Raw genomic sequence first — 19,355 nt, 5'->3', positions numbered from 1 at the left:
GAACTTCAAACTCTACAACAGCCTATTTATATGTCATGACGAGATACTACAACAAATTTGATCATATACAGCAATTAAATCTGACAGAAATTTACTCACTGGATTATTGTATTACAGGAATTATCTGAACAAATACTATACAACGATCCACTTACCTTCACAACGATCATGAGCTACTTATTGAGGATCGCCACCGAATCCACTTGAATTCCCTGTCGTGCTAGTTATAGAAGGCATTTCAGTAGGTTCAGGCTGTGGTGTTTGGGCCGGTGGTATGCTAACATTAGGCAAGGCATAGTCTTCGTGAACAGTGCTCAAGCTATCCCAGTTAACCCCAGCTATAGTCGAGAGTCATGGAATTCTATAGAATACATCTTATGAAATAAAATATATTTTATTATATTCGTTTCAGTATTGATAATATACGCATGCACTCAAAAGAAAGGGGGCAAAATTTTTCATGAGTTTGTACAGATGCTCTAATATTGTTGACATCTCACTACTTTCGAAAACAAGTACGAAAGAAAAGTGCACCAGCTAGTGTTAATTGAGATTACCTCAAATGTGCACCTTCCGCATCCGCTATAGCTTTTGAAAAAATTATTGTCATTTCCCTATATCAAGTGATGTTGAGTTGATGATGGAGCATTAACATGAATTGAATGGATAGTGCAAAACATGCTTGAAATGAAGTTGAACCCGACAGATTGGACTTGTGAATTTTTGAATTTGATTAGGGGCGATATAAAATGATTTGCATTTAGACCGTAAGCTATACTTTTGAGCACAATAGCGACAATCCCCCATATCAATTGAATAATTTTGAGAAACAATTCAATGTGTGTTTATGCGAGTTGTGCTTGGTGTACTTAATTTAAGTACATAGGGATGTCCACGCCCCTCACATGGGGTGGGCCCACCTTGATACCCCTATGTACATATTTTATGTACACCAAGACTCTTCTGTGTTTATGCAGATGCTAAAATCTAGTATCTTAGTCTTCATACAATTGAAACTTAATTTGACATACAATGCTACCTCCCTAGTACACTAATATAAGTACGAAAGAAAAGTTCACCAGGTAGTGTTACAAGAGTTGATCTCATATGCAGAAACATAACTATAATAGGGAACTTCAAACTCTACAACAGCCTATTTATATGTCATGACGAGATACTACAACAAATTTGATCATATACAGCAATTAAATCTGACAGAAATTTACTCACTGGATTATTGCTATTACAGGAATTATCTGAACAAATACTATACAACGATCCACTTACCTTCACAACGATCATGAGCTACTTATTGAGGATCGCCACCGAATCCACTTGAATTCCCTGTCGTGCTAGTTATAGAAGGCATTTCAGTAGGTTCAGGCTGTGGTGTTTGGGCCGGTGGTATGCTAACATTAGGCAAGGCATAGTCTTCGTGAACAGTGCTCAAGCTATCCCAATTAACCCCAGCTATAGTCAAGAGTCATGGAATTCTGTATAATACATCTTATGAAAAAACTAAAAGAATTGCATAAAAGAAGCAGAAGATGACGATAATTAGGATACGATCTGTTCTCCACATGTCAGTGATGCTTATATCAGCGTCCGATAATAACCAATAATCGGGATCGTTCTATAAACGTCAAAACAAACATATTTAGCAGTTGGGCAATTTGTTCTCCTTTCTGTAATTTTTCAACAAAAAAAAGGCTAGATTTCAAGCTTTTTGGTGTCGTTAAATTTCTATTCTTATGCCTTTCACTATTAGAAAAGCTATGCAATGATCATTAGTTTTTAAAACGTGACTTTGTTGCTACTGGAAAACAATGTGCGTGATATGAAGCAGTTCTAAAAATGTCATGAATTTCTTTAGTTCATATCAATCTGCATATCTGAATATTCAATCAAATAATAATACCATTCTGTAAATTTAACTTACATCAATGTCCGGCACAATCTTCAAGATTCCACTCACAAAATCCTGCGATGTACTTGTGTCTGAGCACATTCTCTGGGCTTCTAGGCTCTGGTTAGCTTCGTTTACTCTTATCTCCTCGGTTGCTGGTGTTACAGAAGCATTCTCATCAAATGTTGATGTTGGGGGGTTGCTTGGTTGCACCTCGACCCCATTCATCTCCTCAAATCTCTCTTCAAATTGACTAAATTAAGTAGTAAGCAGAAAATCAGAAACAAATAAAAAACATAACAAACATCAGTTGATCAATAATCTCCCATATGATTTCAGGGCCAACTTTGATAAAAAAAAAAAAAAAAAGAAAAGAAAAGAAAAGTGCAAAGTGATGATGAACGCACTTCATTACAAGAAAGAGGTAAAATACCTGACAAGGTAAACATCTATAGGTCCCATAGTGCTCCGGAGAACTATTATGTATCTCCTCTGTGGATAATCAATTGCCTAAATGAATCAAGGAGATTCATGATTACATATGCAGGTACAAATTCGTCCCCAATATTTGGCTACAAGTCATTCGTTACTTGTCAGAAGAAAGAACAGGAAATTAACCTCATCAGGATCTGGAACTTCTAAAGTGGTGCCATGTGGAGCTTTAACTGCTATCAAAGTTTCATTCTGATGAAAGAAGCATACCCATGTGTCAGTAAGAATCTACTGACCAACGAAAGCAGTAGGAGAACTGATGTGAAGTACCTGAAAGCAAGGTAAACTCTTGATGTCTTCTTCAGTCACAAAAAGCCACCTGGTGAATAAGTTATGTAAGCACAAGTATCAACACAAAAGGGAGTGATTCAATGTCCACACATCATTTAGCATCTAAAGGCCAAGGAGTGCTTTACTTTTGATTGTTTTCATCTTCACTGAAGCCTCTCAATTTCTCTTGCATTTCTCTGGAACAAGCAAAAAGCCAGAAGCCTCAGCATGATTGGGACTTTACCAGAACAAATATGTTTTGTAGCATCAAAATACCTTATTTCTTCATCCAATCTGCTCTCCTCCATATTTAAGTTTGCTATTTCTTCCTGCAGGGTGCAAAGAGCTGATGAGGACTGAATCTAGTAACTTCTGGAAGTACGAATCCATCTCTCTTCCCTTTTAGTTCGAAAACTTGTAGCTTGTTGTACATGGGGAAGGATTAATATGCCACTGAATGCAAATGAAGCAGCATTTTGAGTACGTAACATGTACTTAGTAGACATAATTCGGCATTGCTTGAAAGTGTTTCTTTTCAGTGGATAGTTAAAGGAATTTTTCACAAAATTTCGGATCGCTGATGGCTATATGTCTAATCATGTTTTCTGATATTGAACAGTTTCACACAGGTTATTCAGCCCCCGTTTGGCCCCCTTTAATTCTCATCAATTTAAATTAAAATTTTCTCTCTCCTATTTTCAAACACAAAATTTTTAATAAAATAATATTACACGTAAATCAAAATTTTTTCATTCTTTTACAACCACTCATTTTCAAAAAAAAAAAAAAACTATTCCTCCCATTATAATTCAAATTGATGGGGGCCAAACGGGGGCTCAATGCATGAATAGAATAGATAGAAAAAATTCGAACAACAATTCCAAACAGACATGATAAGAATGGAGTACAAGAATAATAAGCTAAAACCAAAATTAGCAGCAAAACCAAAAAGAACCACAAAGATATTTAGACCATGCACGTGCAAATGGACATGTATTTCAACTGGGCGGGAACTATACCCAAGTCTGTGAAGTCTGTAGAAGCCAAGAAAAAATCATTTATATTTTGTGATCATACCTGTAAGCTAGGGAGACTCTCATCCACTTGTCCTGGTCTTGAGACATCCAGACCCCTGTTTGGTAGATATAATTACTAACTTCTCGTGTTCAAATAGGTCACCAATAAAAAGGAAAAACATTATACAACAAATAACTTCCATAATAAAATTTTCGAGAGTGCTTCCATACTTCCACTGGATTCTGTTTTTGATTTTCTTTTCTATAAGACCAATGCCTTCAAGGACATTTGTTATGTCATATATACGCCTTTTCTGCACCTGTTAAAAGATAAAACTTTCAGTTCTTGGATGTAATCTAATGTGAAGTATCAAGTGGAAGATATATTCACCTCTAATCTGTCGGCAGCTTTATTTAGATCAAGAATACCATCTTCTGCATGTTTGATCAGATTAATAAACTTTCTTGTTAAGAGACCTGGTTATGTAAAATGACATTGTTATCAGTATGTCCTAAATATCACTCCAATCAAGATATGCAGCAAGGAGAAGGGAGAGAAGAAAGGAAAATTCCACGGTTCGAGCATAATAAATTACCTAGGGAGCTATCATACCGAGAGGCACCAACCGGAGTGAGATTATTACCGGAATGAGAACCTGTGAGTTCATAGTAGATATTTAAAAGTTTATCATTCTTTTCCTTGGTAATCTTTTTACTCTTTCAGAAATAAGAATGACAAGATGCCGAAGAGTAAGACAGGGGGAACAAAAACAAAGATGAAAAGATACACTAACCAGTACCCTCCACTACTTTCGAAGCAAGAACAAAAAGTAATAATTAACTTAGATAAAGAACTAAGATTTTACCAGTAATACTCACCAATATTTGCCACAGGAGTTTGAGATACAGCTTTACTAGCCTTTGGTGTTCTTGGAACTTTTTGGGCCTTTGCCACTTTTTCTGATACTGGTGTCCGAAAAGGACCCTTGACGACACCAGCAAGGTTAGGACTTGGGTTCTGTTCAACAGATTCCACTGTACAGGCTGCTGCATCATTCTTCCGCTTCAATGGCTAGAGGACACAATTTCATGAACAAATCATCAGCATAAGTTTTAAGTGAATTTAAGTTTGTCTTGGCAGACCAAACAAAATGCTGGAATTAAAAGAATTGATTTGCTTTCTATCAAAAACGACACAACTCCAGCGTAATTGTAGTGCAAGAGTCATAAAGCCTGGATAATGAAAAACAAAACTCAAGACCAACCTTAAGGCACATACATCGCAAGGAACTCCAGTTATTAGACGATAATGATAATGCAATCATCAAATTCGTAACTGAATACCCAACTACAACATATCAAAATGACACATTGGCATTATTTATTCCTCTCTATATAATATGTCTCACCAAATGTTCACGAGTTACAATTGATGAAATTAGCAGACTACATCCATTTGGTGATACACCAAGATATGATGTCAAAAGTATGTTTATTGAACTAAAAGCGCCCATCTACATCAATGATGAGAACAAGCACCTGATTTAACTCATTTAGTCAAGTCTTGTTTGGGAAGTGCTTATAATTATAAATATAATCGGTCAATTGCTTTTCATCCACACATTTCGTAAGACCTACAAATACTACCCATTTATCCATCACTCATTTCTATTTATTTATAATTTAAGCCTTCGTTTGGCACAATTTATAAATAATCAAAGATAATTTTCAACCACACATTTTAATGGATTCACAAGTAATATCCTCTTATCCTCTACTCATTTTTATCTATATATAAATTCAACCGTTTATAAATTCTTCCCAAACGAAGGCTAAACCGAATTATAGTTACATCTCAAACATGCAATAAATATATTAGGATGCCCAAAAATACTAGTTGCACTGCACTTAAAACAGATTACAGAGAGTTTTCCAAGTCTTTCAATGCCCTATACCATCAATGCAGCATATAACCTCTAATCAAGATAACAGTATGCAATCCTAGTAAATGTGAAAACGAATAGTAAAAGAACTTATCAACCATAATAATTTTAGGTTCTTGGACAGGCCCAATCCATAACCTACGATAGACAAACAAATAGATAGCTAAGCAAGTGCATTTTGAAATAATTAGATTCATTTTGGTGTCCTACTCATCATCTATAGATATTTCAAAGCAGTGAAATTTTCTATGAGATTGTAAAATAGTTCATACGGCATGTAATGGAACAACATCCTAAAATATCCATCCAGGTTAAAGTTAATCTTAAGTAAAAACATAATGCCATCCATTATGGGATGCAAAATATAAAACCTAATGTAATTTAAACAATGAATTAATTAATTAGGACTGATCAGAGCCAGACTATATAACTACAAATGGAACTGAAACAGCAAACAAGCCTAGAGCGTTGTCAACGGTCCTCAGCAATTTGAAGTTTTGTATGATGTGATTCCACCATAATGTTTTCTTGACATTCTTACATTTCCTACTCAAACTCCCGCATATAAACTAATTAATTGTTCTCAAGATTAACTATATTTCAACTATACATTTAGACAACAAATGATTATATCTCCTTTAACCTACATAAACATCCAAGGCTACTTCTCTTTTAAAGAAATGATCTGAAGAGCTAAAATTTACCATCGAATCCATATTCTTAGCAACAACACTCTTTATATGGACCATCGATCAAATGAAATCTTCGAGTAAGCAACATTGCAAGTTGCTCACAATCCCAAATTTCAAGTATATGCTCAATGACTATGAACATTGGAAAATTTGAAGAGGACACGTGAAGCTATTGACTTTATGGTTAAGTTATGATGGTGTCTCCTTTTGCTTGAAATGTGCGATGGTTATATGACATGGAAAAGTATTTCGAAGTGGTTGTTTAATGCTTTCAACAGAATATTTGCTAATATAATATTTTCTGCAAATGAATTGGATAAGATTGTAGATCTTCAAGAATCAAGAGACTAATAAGTGATTCAAAATTTTCCCTTGATAAACGGTCCTCAGCAATTTGAAGTTTTGTATGATGTGATTCCACCATAATGTTTTCTTGACATTCTTACATTTCCTACTCAAACTCCCGCATATAAACTAATTAATTGTTCTCAAGATTAACTATATTTCAACTATACATTTAGACAACAAATGATTATATCTCCTTTAACCTACATAAACATCCAAGGCTACTTCTCTTTTAAAGAAATGATCTGAAGAGCTAAAATTTACCATCGAATCCATATTCTTAGCAACAACACTCTTTATATGGACCATCAATCAAATGAAATCTTCGAGTAAGCAACATTGCAAGCTGCTCACAATCCCAAATTTCAAGTATATGCTCAATGACTATGAACATTGGAAAATTTGAAGAGGACACGTGAAGCTATTGACTTTATGGTTAAGTTATGATGGTGTCTCCTTTTGCTTGAAATGTGCGATGGTTATATGACATGGAAAAGTATTTCGAAGTGGTTGTTTAATGCTTTCAACAGAATATTTGCTAATATAATATTTTCTGCAAATGAATTGGATAAGATTGTAGATCTTCAAGAATCAAGAGACTAATAAGTGATTCAAAATTTTCCCTTGATATCCATTGTTTTAGTGAAAAACCATATCAAAGAATTAGGCTCACACTAGTCTCTAGAAGAATTGAAATCAAACCCACTTCACAAACAACAGAAAAAATGGAAGATTAACCAATAAAACAAGCAAAATGACTCAGGTCAAACCCCTTACAATCCATAAAAATTCGCTAATTCAATTCCAACTCATTCGAGGTATCAGTTGACAACATAAAAATCACACGTTTCGTATAACAATACTTGATTCTTCATGTATTGGAAACTGAGAACTTACAGGAGGAGTCTTTACAACAACAACTTGATCATCAACTTGATTAGGTTTTCCTTTATCAAAATCAGCATCGAAACTGTGGTAGTCACCTCCAAATGGCGGCTTTGGGGAAGTGAATGGTAGCTGTCTCTCCAAATTCTGCTTCTGTGAGTTGTACTGTTGCATGATTCATAAATTTTTTCTCGAAGCTCGAAGAGTGAAACAAATATAGATTTTTTTGTTATTTTGTAACATTGGATAACCAAGAATCATTAGGAGTTTTGGAGGGTTTGGGGTGAGAAAAAGGGGAAGTAAAATTGGGGAATGAAGAGGAGTTTTACGAGGGAAACGGACAAGGGGCGTGGAGAGATCTGATTTGGGAAAGGGAAGAATGAATAAAAAAAGCGGGAGAGAAAGAGAAGGTGGAAGTGACGGAAGAGGGTATTTGGTTCGGATATAGATGTGGAGGGAAGAAATTGTATGCACTATTCATAGTCCTTATTAAAAATAAAGAGAAATTTGTATTTTTTTGCCCTAATTTTTTCGAAATGTAACAAATTTTTTGTTTTTACATAATCTATCTTCAACTTTTTAACTATGTAAAAAACTCGCCTTTTGTTTCATTTTGGTTATTAAGCCCTTATTTGTTTCTCATTCTTTCTCCATTAAAATACAAAATATGATCGTTATCCATCACACCAAATCATTAAATTTAAATTTCTATCTTTTGTGTGAGGTCCACGACGACTATATTTTTCATTCTCATTTTTACAAAAATGGGAAACAAACGTCCTATAAATGATGAATTTACACTTCTTTCAAAATAAACAAAATATTAAAACAATAAAAAATAAAATAATTATAGATTTAGGCCTTGTTTGATTCCTATTTTTCCCAAAATATATTTTTTCTCTCTTTATTTTAATCATACATTCTTCAATAAAATAATATTACGCGCAAATTCAAAATATTTTCTTATTTTTTAACCACACATTTTTTATTAATCTAGTGTTTCACAATGCATTTTTCCTATTTAATGGGGTTCAAACAAGTCCTAAGTCTCGTAACTTTTCCAATTAGAAATAAATTTTGCTTAATGGGAACCAAAAATGGGCTAAATATATATTGGCATGTGAGAATAATTTAAAATCTTGATCTTCACCAACCAATAAGTTATGTTTTACAGATGTGAACACTGTGGGAACAAGTAAGTTACTAAAATTGTTCTGATACCACTTGTTGATTTCAAAAGTGTTACAAGAATTGAAATTTAATTATACAATATGAAATATGTGATTAGACAATATCACAATGATATAAACAAGATTAAAGTAAAGCAATTAAAGTTAAATTAGCAGATGAGTCGATGTTTTATCCAAAACAAAATGGAGCGAATACAAGGAACTGAGCAATAATTTAACCTAAACTAAATGAAGAGCCACATATTTATGGGGACATACCAAACCTTAAAAATATCGTAAAGATGGAAATAATATAAAAATCATGTGGAATAAAGGAAATAATATTTTTCCAATAAAATCACATGAAAATAAGGAAACAATATTTTTCAATAAAATCACGTAAAAATAAGGAAACAATATTATCCAAAAAAATTCACCCTATTTTAGAGCACAAAATCTAACAATCTCCACATTGATCCAAATCGTAATGTAAAGAACAAAATTCCAAAATTTCTCTACTTGAAAAAATAATCAAAACTCTCCACCTCACGAAAAATATCATCCTCCGTCCAGCATCCACAAGTGACATCTGAACTATAACTCCGGGTTTCCAAATTTTCAACATGGAATTAACATTAACCAAACATGGTCAAAGCACACTCAGTAGCAAAATCCACACAAAATGCCTTATCAGAAAGGCCCATTGCTAGAACTGTCGCCTTCAAAGATCCCGAAAGCATTATAGACATCTCCAACATCGTATCTACGCTCAATGGATCCAAACCTAGCATTTGAATATAGTGTATCCACTGAAATTGGTGGTAAAGCGGAATCACCAAAGCTTTCCCTAGTAGTGTTCTGAACCGACCCAGAATCCGTCACAAGAGATATTGTACCAAATTGAATGTCCACCACGATACTAAACCTGTCCAGATATCTCTTAAATGGTTCTGTGCTCCCTCACAAGATGTACTAAGACTTCTTACTTCCCTCTATTATAATTCGGACACCCCTTCAGACTTTCAAGATTCTACCTCCACCAAAGAACTTATACCTTTTTGAATCCATAGTACTTAACGAGATGAGATTCTTTTTCAAGTCTGAAACATGTCGAACCTGGCCAAGTACTCTGACTATCCCATACTGCAACCTTAATCTCACCCGATCGATTCCAGCAACCTGATAAAATTGATTGTTTTCCATGACAATTCCATCTTGCTTAACCGCCTCATATGCCTCAAATAAGTCCTAATTAGGGCACATATGGAACGTGCGTATACGACTGTACCAAGGGTGGTGGTGTCGGCTCTACACACTCCGACAATTAAGTCGGTTGATAGTCATGGTGGCGGTGGTGTCGGAATGCACAATACTCAAAAGGAGAGGGGGGAATAAGTATTTTTCTTGTGTGAGGAATGCTTACCTTCCTTTTGGCCAATACCTTAGTATTTATAGACAAAGGGCACCGTTAGATACGTGACACGTGTGGTGATCAGACGGTCCGAGGCATCTGGCGCATAGGCATCCATTAATCAACTCCTTAGGTATGAAGATCTTGGTCAAAAGATCTCTAACATTAGTGGTGGGGAGACGGTACTATTTTCTTTTGTGAGGCCACGCCTCCCTCTAACCAGTTCCATTTGGCATCACTTTCGTTGAAGCGTATGTACTACCCATGGCTTTGTATCGCCTCGGTCGAGGCACCTTGTCTGTGCCTCGTCTAGCAAGTGCCTTGCTATCATCATTTCGGTTGAAGCATGAGCCATCTCGTCTGTGCATCGTCTAGCAGGCTGTATGTCACCTCGGTTGAGGCAACTTGTTTGTGCCTCGTCAAGCAAAGTGCCTCGTCGTCATCACTTCTGTTGAAGCACGAGGCATCTCGTCTGTGCCTCGTCTAGCAGAGGCATAACAATTTTCAGAAAAATTATTTCTATATTCTAATGGAAGAGTCATGATGTTTAAGCAGTTTTAATGATTAAAAAGGTAAAATTATGGAGAAAATCATGTCGTCGTGAAGAAAGCAGTAATATTTGCATCAGATTACGTATTAATATCTGCATAGTTGTGGAAAAAAGGATAAATTGACTGCTGCTCTTTTTCATATTCCAATGTTATCACCTGGAAACCATGTGGCAACAATCGACATTCAACTTGTTTAATTGACACGATTAATAATATAAATATATATTTTTTAATGCAAAATATTTGTAATAATTTTTTCTTATAGACATTTAATTATTTCTACTTTATCGATTGTTGCTTGGGATTTTCCTTGTTCCTTTGCAATAATTTTCAAATTTCTTTATTAATCAAGCATTACAAGTTTTGGCAAGAGAGGAAAATGAGTAATATGAAGAAGTAGGGATTATGACTGAGAGTTCCACTATCCCACCATAAAAAGAAGCCTACAAGATCTCCCCTTTCTCCTGCACCTGGGTTTGATGACGACGACGATACTGTTGAGAGAGAGCTTCTAAAAACAAATATCTCAAAGATGTGAACCAATTCTGTTACTTTATTTATCTTTTATTTTAGTTCCGTATTTGTTACTAAAGAATTTTGTTAGTATTGTTGTGTTTACCTTATTTTTTTATTCTTCCAAAGAAGTTGTGTGATACATTATTAATTTAATAATCCATGCAGGAAATACCATTAGTTAAACATCATGCTTAAATGTTTTATGTTTTCATTTTTTACTGTTTGCAGCCAAAAGTATATTCAAGCGCTTATTGGAAAGGCTGAAATACGAGAATGAGAAATTAACGAGAAAAAAACTTTCCAAAGAGAGAAGCAAAAATGAGTTTGTTACAAGTGCTTACAAGAAGAAACTGGCAGAGCAAGCCAAATGGCTAGAGTAAGAATGGCTTCGTGAACGAGAGAGGCAAAAGAAGATATATAAATACGAACTTGTATTTGTCTTCACATTAAGTATATTGAACTTGTCCGATGGGATCGGCTTTTCAATGTCTCTCTGGGACCTGTAATGCTTATTGGAAGCACTTTGACAACTATTATTACCCCATCAATTGGAAATTCTCTTAAAATACTCTTGTTTTCTTTCTCATGTTGTTGTTCTTTGCTTATGAATGTATTTTCCTTTTGCCTTTTCGTTTGTTTTCTTTCTTTAGGCCTGTTGGTTGATTAATGTTGCTCTTAGTTCTGTGTATGACTCAATAAATCTAAATCTATCTGTTGCCTCCAACAATAATTTACACAATTTCATTTTTAAAATTTAATAGGTTTCCAAGAAGATTGACTTAGTGACTTCTACTTCAACCTCGGAAAAAATGTTGCTTTTGGTGGAGGAGCGAGCTGCTGACTTGGAAAGCCAAAAGAGAAACAAAAAGAAACAGTGGTTCGATCACAAAAAGCACCAAAAAATGTCCTTCCAGCCACCACTACAAGTTCAGAATCATCTAGGCTGATAAAAAGGCAATACATGCAAACTTCCGATGATCAATCACCTGAGAAAAAATTGGAAAATGAATTTGAGAAGCCCGTTTCTGATGTTTCCACAAGGGATATCAACTGAGACCCATTCACCATAAAAGAAGCGAGGATGCAATGGCCGCAGCTAAGGAGCGATTTTGGCACGAAAGATGGCGAAGGAACAATGAGGTATTTTGTTAAGAATCATAGCCCCCTCACATGAAGGATCATGGGGCCCCTCATATCAAGGGGCTATAAGTCTTATACAACACATAGTGCTTGATTCATCTGTTGGCTCCATTTCATAGGTTGGACAATGCTATATATACATAATTTTTTTATCTAATCTTTTAACTATTGCTATTCACGATAGAGGATGGGGACTATATATAAAAAAATTTATATTTATGCGAGGCCCGCGTGTATTGTGAGAGGGGGGACAACTTTCGGTAACCCCAATTTGATACAAATAGAATTATTCTTCATGGGCTACAGAATGAAAATTCCCGTTGCACTGCATCTACAGATGGTGTAAACTTTGACACTCTACAGAATCTACACTATGTTAGCTAAAATATGAATTTATTGGCTACGTTCTATACCAGTACCGTATCTTGAAGTTATCTACTTACTTCCATATGTCCTTGCATTTTTATTTGTATTTCCTTGTTTGTTATTTTTATTATCGAAAAATGTAATACTCTAGTCAATTCAAAAAGAAAAGCCAAACATAAAAAAAACAAAAAACAAAAAACGAGTGGCAGGCGGTGGAAACTAATACAAATCCAAACCAAATTCGTAACACACACATATCACACAACACACACACAAGAATGGACTAGAGAAGAAAAAGAGACAGGAAAAAGAGGGAAAAAAAGAAGAAGAAGAAAAATGGAAAATTTGCCAATGTGTTAGGAATTAAGTGCTCTATCCTATTAGGCTTGAATTTCTCAATTTTGAAAGGTAAGTAAAATGTTACTTATTGTTAAGTTATGTTTGATTTTGTAGTTGTTAGATTGTTAGGTTAAATTTAATTTTATTGAAGGGGTTAAGTGTAATAAACTATGAAATTGAATAAAATGAAAGAAAAATTTATTTTTGTAATTAAAGAGACGTTAAAAATCGCCTAAACGTGAAATAATTATGTTTGGGTATCGCTTATTTAATTATTGAAATTACTTAAATTAGTTAATTTTGAAATTACTTAAATTAGTTAATTGTTGATTTAAAAATTATATTATATTTTAGACGACGATATGGATATCGGGACAGTGTACCAATCGAATTGATTTTGGCGTACATAGTTCTTTGAGTGGAAAAATATAACATTTTTAAAGTATTTATAAATTAAGTTTATTGTTAAAGTATGTGCAATTATGTATTCGAATTACATGATTTTTATGGAAATATCTTTTATTATGATACATGTGAGATTTCAAAGATTGTATACGTTACACTGTGAATTGGAATATGAGATATGATTTTGAGATCGACCAAAAAGTACCCGTGATTATATATTTCTTCTAATTCACTGAGAGGCCTTGGCCGTGTTCTATACTACACTGAGGGGTCATGGATCGGGGATGAAGGGGTCTCGACCGTGTACATATAGTTCACTGAGGGGTCTAGGCCGTGTTCTAGAATTGATTTTGAGAGATTTTTGAGATCGACTTTCATTCACGAAGGGGCTAAAGACCCATGGCGAAAGTTCTTAGCCCGAGGGACGGATTACATATTTCAGTCAGAGGGTACATTTTTTGTGAATTTTTCAGCACGTTTGATGTTATGAGATCATAGTATGATTATCAGCTAATGTTATATCCTGATTTTAAGATGATATTCTTATGACTTTATGTGAATATTTCACTTTTTGGCTATAATTACATGATTAAAACTTGTGAATTATCAAATGGTATGAATTTATTTTTCAATAAAAATGTATAAATGAAAAAATATATTTATTTTGAATTTCTCCACTCACTGAGCTATCAACTCATATATTTTTCCACGTTTTTCCTTATAGGCAGCAGTTGAAAATCTGGGCATCTTTTGGAGTTGAGCCTTGATTTTTGAGTCAGAGCCACATGACAAAATTTGTTTGTATGACTTATTTCATAGAACATGTAGTCAGTGTTTTGAGATGCATGTTTATATCTAGATGTGATTTTGCATCATCTTGTAGATAGTTATGGGGCTCACTATGTATTATGTATACATATGTATATTTTATTGTATTTCTTGGTAAAAGTGGAGAATTCGACTTATCATTATTGTGCTGTGCTATAGTTTGGGATTTGTGTGAAATTGATCACAGGTTGGTTAGCCTTGTTTACAGAGGAGATAATGCCGAAATTTTATTAGAAAAATGATATAGAAAAAGTGATATATTGTATTTGTAGTAGCCTTGATGGTGGGTCCGACTTTTAGTTGGTATTTATCATCGGCGCATGTCACGTCCGGATCTAGTGGTGTTACACGGGGTGGGGTATGTTAGTTTGGTATTAGAGCATGCATTAGAGTTCATGGATTTGCATTGTACATGCATACATTCTAATATTTAGCATATCATGCATAACTGTAGGTGAGTCATGCCTCGTGGTGGCAAAACTCGAAGACTCCAAGATATGTTGCCTCAGTCTCACATTGCTCCTGATAGAGATGAACTGAGAGAGCCCGAGAGAGTAGATGAATCAGTTCACTAGCCTCCTGAATAACGAGGACAGGGAAATGTGATTGGAACTGATCCCATTGCTGTTGAAAGAATTGCTATTGCCGTTGCATCTGCTATGCGTAATATTGACAGAGATTTTTGTATTGAAAGGGCTACAAAGTTAGGGGCTAAAGTGTTCACCGACACAGCTGATCCCGCAGTTGCACAGGCATGGATGACTAAGATAGAGAGAGTATTTGATGTTATGGGTTGCTCAGACGATAGGAAGTTGTGTCTCGTCACTTTCTTATTAGAGGAAGGTGCATACGGTTGGTGGCAGTCGGTACGGAGCACATATCTAGACCCTTCCATCATCACTTGGACAGAATTCAAACGTATCTTTTATGATGCTTATTACCCTCGGTCCTATAAAGATGCAAAGCAAGAGGAATTTTTGAAACTAATACAAGGCCAGATGACTATTGCAGAATATCAAGTAAAATTTATTGAACTTTTAAAATATGCGTAGTTCTGGTATGCAACGAAATTGATAAATGCAGACGGTTTGAAAATGGGTTAAGGGAAGAAATCAGGTCAGTTGTAACAGCTGCAGGCTAAAATGAATTTGGCAAATTAGTGGAATCAGTTTTGAGAGTAGAAAAGAGCATTTCTGATAGGCCAAGTGGTAGAGAACAAACAATGTCCAGAGCAAGCGATAGTAAGACAATGGCAAGTACTTCTAGCTATAGACCACCACGGAGGGACTGTAGAGGATTTCGACCTGGTGTGTCCAGTTCAAGTCAATTCAAATCTCGATCACGAGGAAGTCAGGGCCTTGGATTCAGTCCCAGTACTATACAGCTGCCAGTGGCCAGTCGTACTTATACTCAGGGTTCTTCCCAGAGATTATTTACTCCAAGACAGGACGAGAGTTTTACTAGTACTAGACTACCTTATTGTCAATCATGTAGAAGACCTCATCTCGGCACGTGTTTAAAGTTCAAAGGAAGCGAAGTCTGTTATCATTGTGGTCAAGGCGGACATATCAGAAAAAATTGTCCAGTTCTATCACAGAAGAGCGGTATGTTACCAAAGATATTTCCTCGGCAGAGTGCTGGTAGTACAAGACAGAATCAGACTCAGAGAGATGATTCAGTTAATAGAACAGGTGCAAACAGTGTGGCCCAGTCTAATTTCGCAAGCGGTAGTGGTACAAAATCAAAAGGGCAGGCATGATAACCGAAGACCCAGGGCAAAGTTTTTGCTATGACTCAACAGGCGGCAGAGGAGTCTCCAGATGTTATCATGGGTATGTTGTCTATTTTTGATAGAAATGCTCGTATTTTGATTGATCCTGGATCTACACATTCTTTTATGTCATTTGCATTTACTTTATATGCGAATCAAAAGCCAGAACTTTTAGACAGTTGTTTGGTAGTGAGTACACCAGTAGGAGAATCACTATTAGCAAACAATATATATCGAGATTGTGGGATTAAGGTAAAGGAAAATGAGCTGAAGGCAAATTTAATACCTCTTGACATACATAATTTCGATGTTATCTTGGGAATGGACTTTTTGGCAACAAATCGAGCTTCAGTTGATTATTTTCGAAAGGAGGTTGTGTTTAGACAGCCAGGACAGACTGGAATTATATTCAATGGACAACGCAAAATTTTACCGTCTTGTGTGATATCTGCTATTGACGCTAGAAGATTACTCAATAATCTTTGCCGTGCATATTTGGCTCATGTAATTGATACTGATGTTAGCAAACTAAAACTTGAAGATATCCCAGTGGTCAAGGACTTGCCTGATGTATTTCCAGAAGAATTACCAAACTTACCATTAGACAGAGATATGGAGTTCACTATAGATCTGATTTCAGGAACTGCACCTATTTCACGGGCACCCTATAGAATGGCACCAGCAGAATTGATAGAGCTAAAGGTTCAGTTGCAAGAGTTGGTAGACAAGGGTTTCATCAGACCTAGTATATTTCCGTGAGGAGCACCAGTTTTGTTTGTGAAAAAGAAAGATGGCACCATGCGACTGACTGTGCATAGATTATAGACAATTGAACAAAGTGACAATTCGCAATAAATATCCTTTGCCACGTATTGATGATCTGTTTGATTAGCTTCGAGGTGCTACAGTATTTTCAAAGATTGATTTCCGTTCGGGATATCATCAACTTTAAATTAAGGACGGTGATGTGCCAAAAACTGCTTTTAGGACAAGGTATGGTCATTTTGAATTTCTTGTGATGCCATTTGGGTTGACCAACGCACCAGCAGCATTTATGGATATGATGAATAGAGTGTTTCGCCCGTATTTAGACAGATTTGTGATTGTATTCATTGATGATATTTTAGTATACTCTCGAGATCATGATGAGTACACAAAACATCTCAGAATCATCTTGCAGACTCTACGTGATGAGCAGTTGTATGCTAAATTCAGTAAATGTGAATTCTAGCTTGATAAAGTTGTATTTTTGGGACATGTCATATCATCAGAAAGAATTTATGTTGACGCGCAAAAAATAGAGGCAGTGGTAAAATGGGAAAGACATACTAATGTGACAGAAATTCGAAGTTTTCTTGGCTTAGGAGTTTATTACCGTCGTTTTGTAGAGGGATTTTCCAAAATTGCTCTTCCTTTGACCAGTTTGACTAGAAAGAATGCTAAATTTGTTTGGAATGAAAATTTTGAGAGAAGTTTCCTCGAATTGAAGAATAGATTAGTGTCAGCTCTAGTTCTTACCCTTCCATCTCCCGGTGAAGAGTTTGTGATATATAGTGATACTTCTCGTCAGGGTCTTGATTTTGTTTTGATGCAGAATGGGAAAGTTATAGCGTATGCTTCTAGGCAGTTGAAGAAACATGAACTGAATTATCCTACACATGACTTAGAGCTAGCTGCAGTTGTCTTAGCCTGAAATTTTGGAGACATTACTTGTATGGTGAGAGATGCCAGATATATACAGATCATAAAAGCTTAAAGTATATCTTCGATCAGAAAGAGTTAAATTTGAGGCAAAGAAGATGGTTAGAGCTGATAAAAGATTACAACTGCAAGATTGATTATCATCTAGGGAAGGCTAATGTAGCTGCTAATGCTCTCAGTCGGAAAATATGGAGTCCTATAACCCAGACTAGTGCAGTATATTCATCTTTGTTTGGTGAGTTCAGAGGTTCTCATGCTCAATTATCAGTTACTAGTGTAGGAGCATTGTTTGCCAACTTCCAAGTAAGGCCTACTTTGATTGACACAGTTAGAGAAACTCAAACTCAAGATCCAGTGTTGAGCAAATTGAAAGAAGAAGTTAGTAAAGGTAAGCATACATATTATACCATTCGAGATGATGGAGCTTTAGTTATGGAGCTTTAGTTATGGGAAACAGAATATGTGTTCTAGATAATTCGAAATTGAAGGGAGAAATTCTAGAAGAGGCACATAGTTCAGCTTACGCGATGCATCCAGGTAGTACAAAAATGTATCGTATACTCAAAAGATACTATTGGTGGCATGGAATGAAGAGAGAAATAGTTGAGTTTGTATCCAGATGTCTCATTTGCCAGCAAGTGAAACCAAATCGTCAGAAAACAGCAAGATTGTTACAAACGTTGCCTATTCCTGAGTGGAAATGGGAACACATTACTATGGATTTTCTATTTGAACTTCCACGGACTCAGAGTGGACATGATGGCATATGGATCATTGTAGACAGATTGAAGAAGATTGCTAATTTTTGCCTATTAAAGTCACTTACTCGCTAGATAAATTGACAAAAATATATGTTGACGAGATAATCAATTTATATGGGGCACCAGTATCTATTGTTTCAGATAGAGATTCTCGTTTCACTTCTAAATTTTGGCCGAGTTTACAGAAAGCTATGGGTACTAAATTTCATTTCAGTACAGCTTTTCATCCACAAACAGATGGTCAGTCAGAAAGAACTATTCAGACTCTGGAAGACATGTTACGAGCTTGTGTACTATAGTTCAAAGGGAATTGGGATACTCATATTTCTTTGATGGAGTTTGCTTATAATAGCAATTATCATTCGAGAATAGAAATGGCTCCTTTTGAAGCACTGTATTGTAGGAAATGTAGAACTCCAGTATGTTGGGATGAAGTTGGTGAAAGAAAGTTATTGGGTCCTGAATATATCCAGATTACTACTGAGAAATTAAAGATAATTAAAGAAAAGTTAAGGACAGCCCAAGATAGACAGAAGAACTATGCAGATAGGCGCAGAAGAAACCTCAAATTTGATATTGGAGAAAGAGTTTTCCTGCGATTGTCGCCATGGAAAGATGTTATCAGATCTGGTAAACGAGGTAAATTGAGTTTGAGGTATATTGACCCATATGAGATTGTTGAACGCATCGGTCCAGTTGCATATCGATTGGCTTTGCCAACAGAATTGTCTAGAATTCATGATGTATTCCATATTTTTATGCTTCGTAAGTATATTTCAGATCCATCTCATGTTTTGGAATCACAACCAGTAGAACTGAAGGAAAATCTTACCTATGAAGAAAAACCA

The 19,355-nt window shown here is 35.5% G+C and overlaps 1 protein-coding gene across 2 annotated transcripts; it reads right to left on the bottom strand.

The window, feature by feature from the left end:
- Positions 1-4: 4 nt before the first annotated feature.
- LOC111400595 (transcription factor E2FB-like) lies at positions 5-7,991 on the bottom strand. Of its 2 annotated transcripts, none has more exons than XM_023028007.1 (14): positions 7,562-7,991; positions 4,564-4,756; positions 4,281-4,340; positions 4,076-4,161; positions 3,916-4,004; positions 3,746-3,800; positions 2,945-2,997; positions 2,815-2,865; positions 2,669-2,717; positions 2,525-2,590; positions 2,340-2,416; positions 1,940-2,159; positions 1,567-1,633; positions 5-338 (listed from the first exon to the last, which is right to left on the bottom strand). In XM_023028007.1, the coding sequence occupies exons 1-14, from the start codon at positions 7,721-7,723 to the stop codon at positions 178-180; spliced, it is 1,389 nt and encodes a 462-aa protein (XP_022883775.1). In that variant the 5' UTR covers positions 7,724-7,991; the 3' UTR covers positions 5-177. The 2 variants fall into 2 exon arrangements, with proteins under 2 accessions (XP_022883775.1, XP_022883768.1); XM_023028000.1 differs by lacking the exon at positions 5-338 and adding an exon at positions 982-1,470.
- Between the last annotated feature and the right edge of the window lie 11,364 nt (positions 7,992-19,355).

Source organism: Olea europaea, chromosome 1, assembly GCF_002742605.1.
Source record: "Olea europaea var. sylvestris chromosome 1, O_europaea_v1, whole genome shotgun sequence".
NCBI lineage: Eukaryota > Viridiplantae > Streptophyta > Magnoliopsida > Lamiales > Oleaceae > Olea > Olea europaea.
This window is presented reverse-complemented; position numbering and strand designations above follow the sequence as displayed.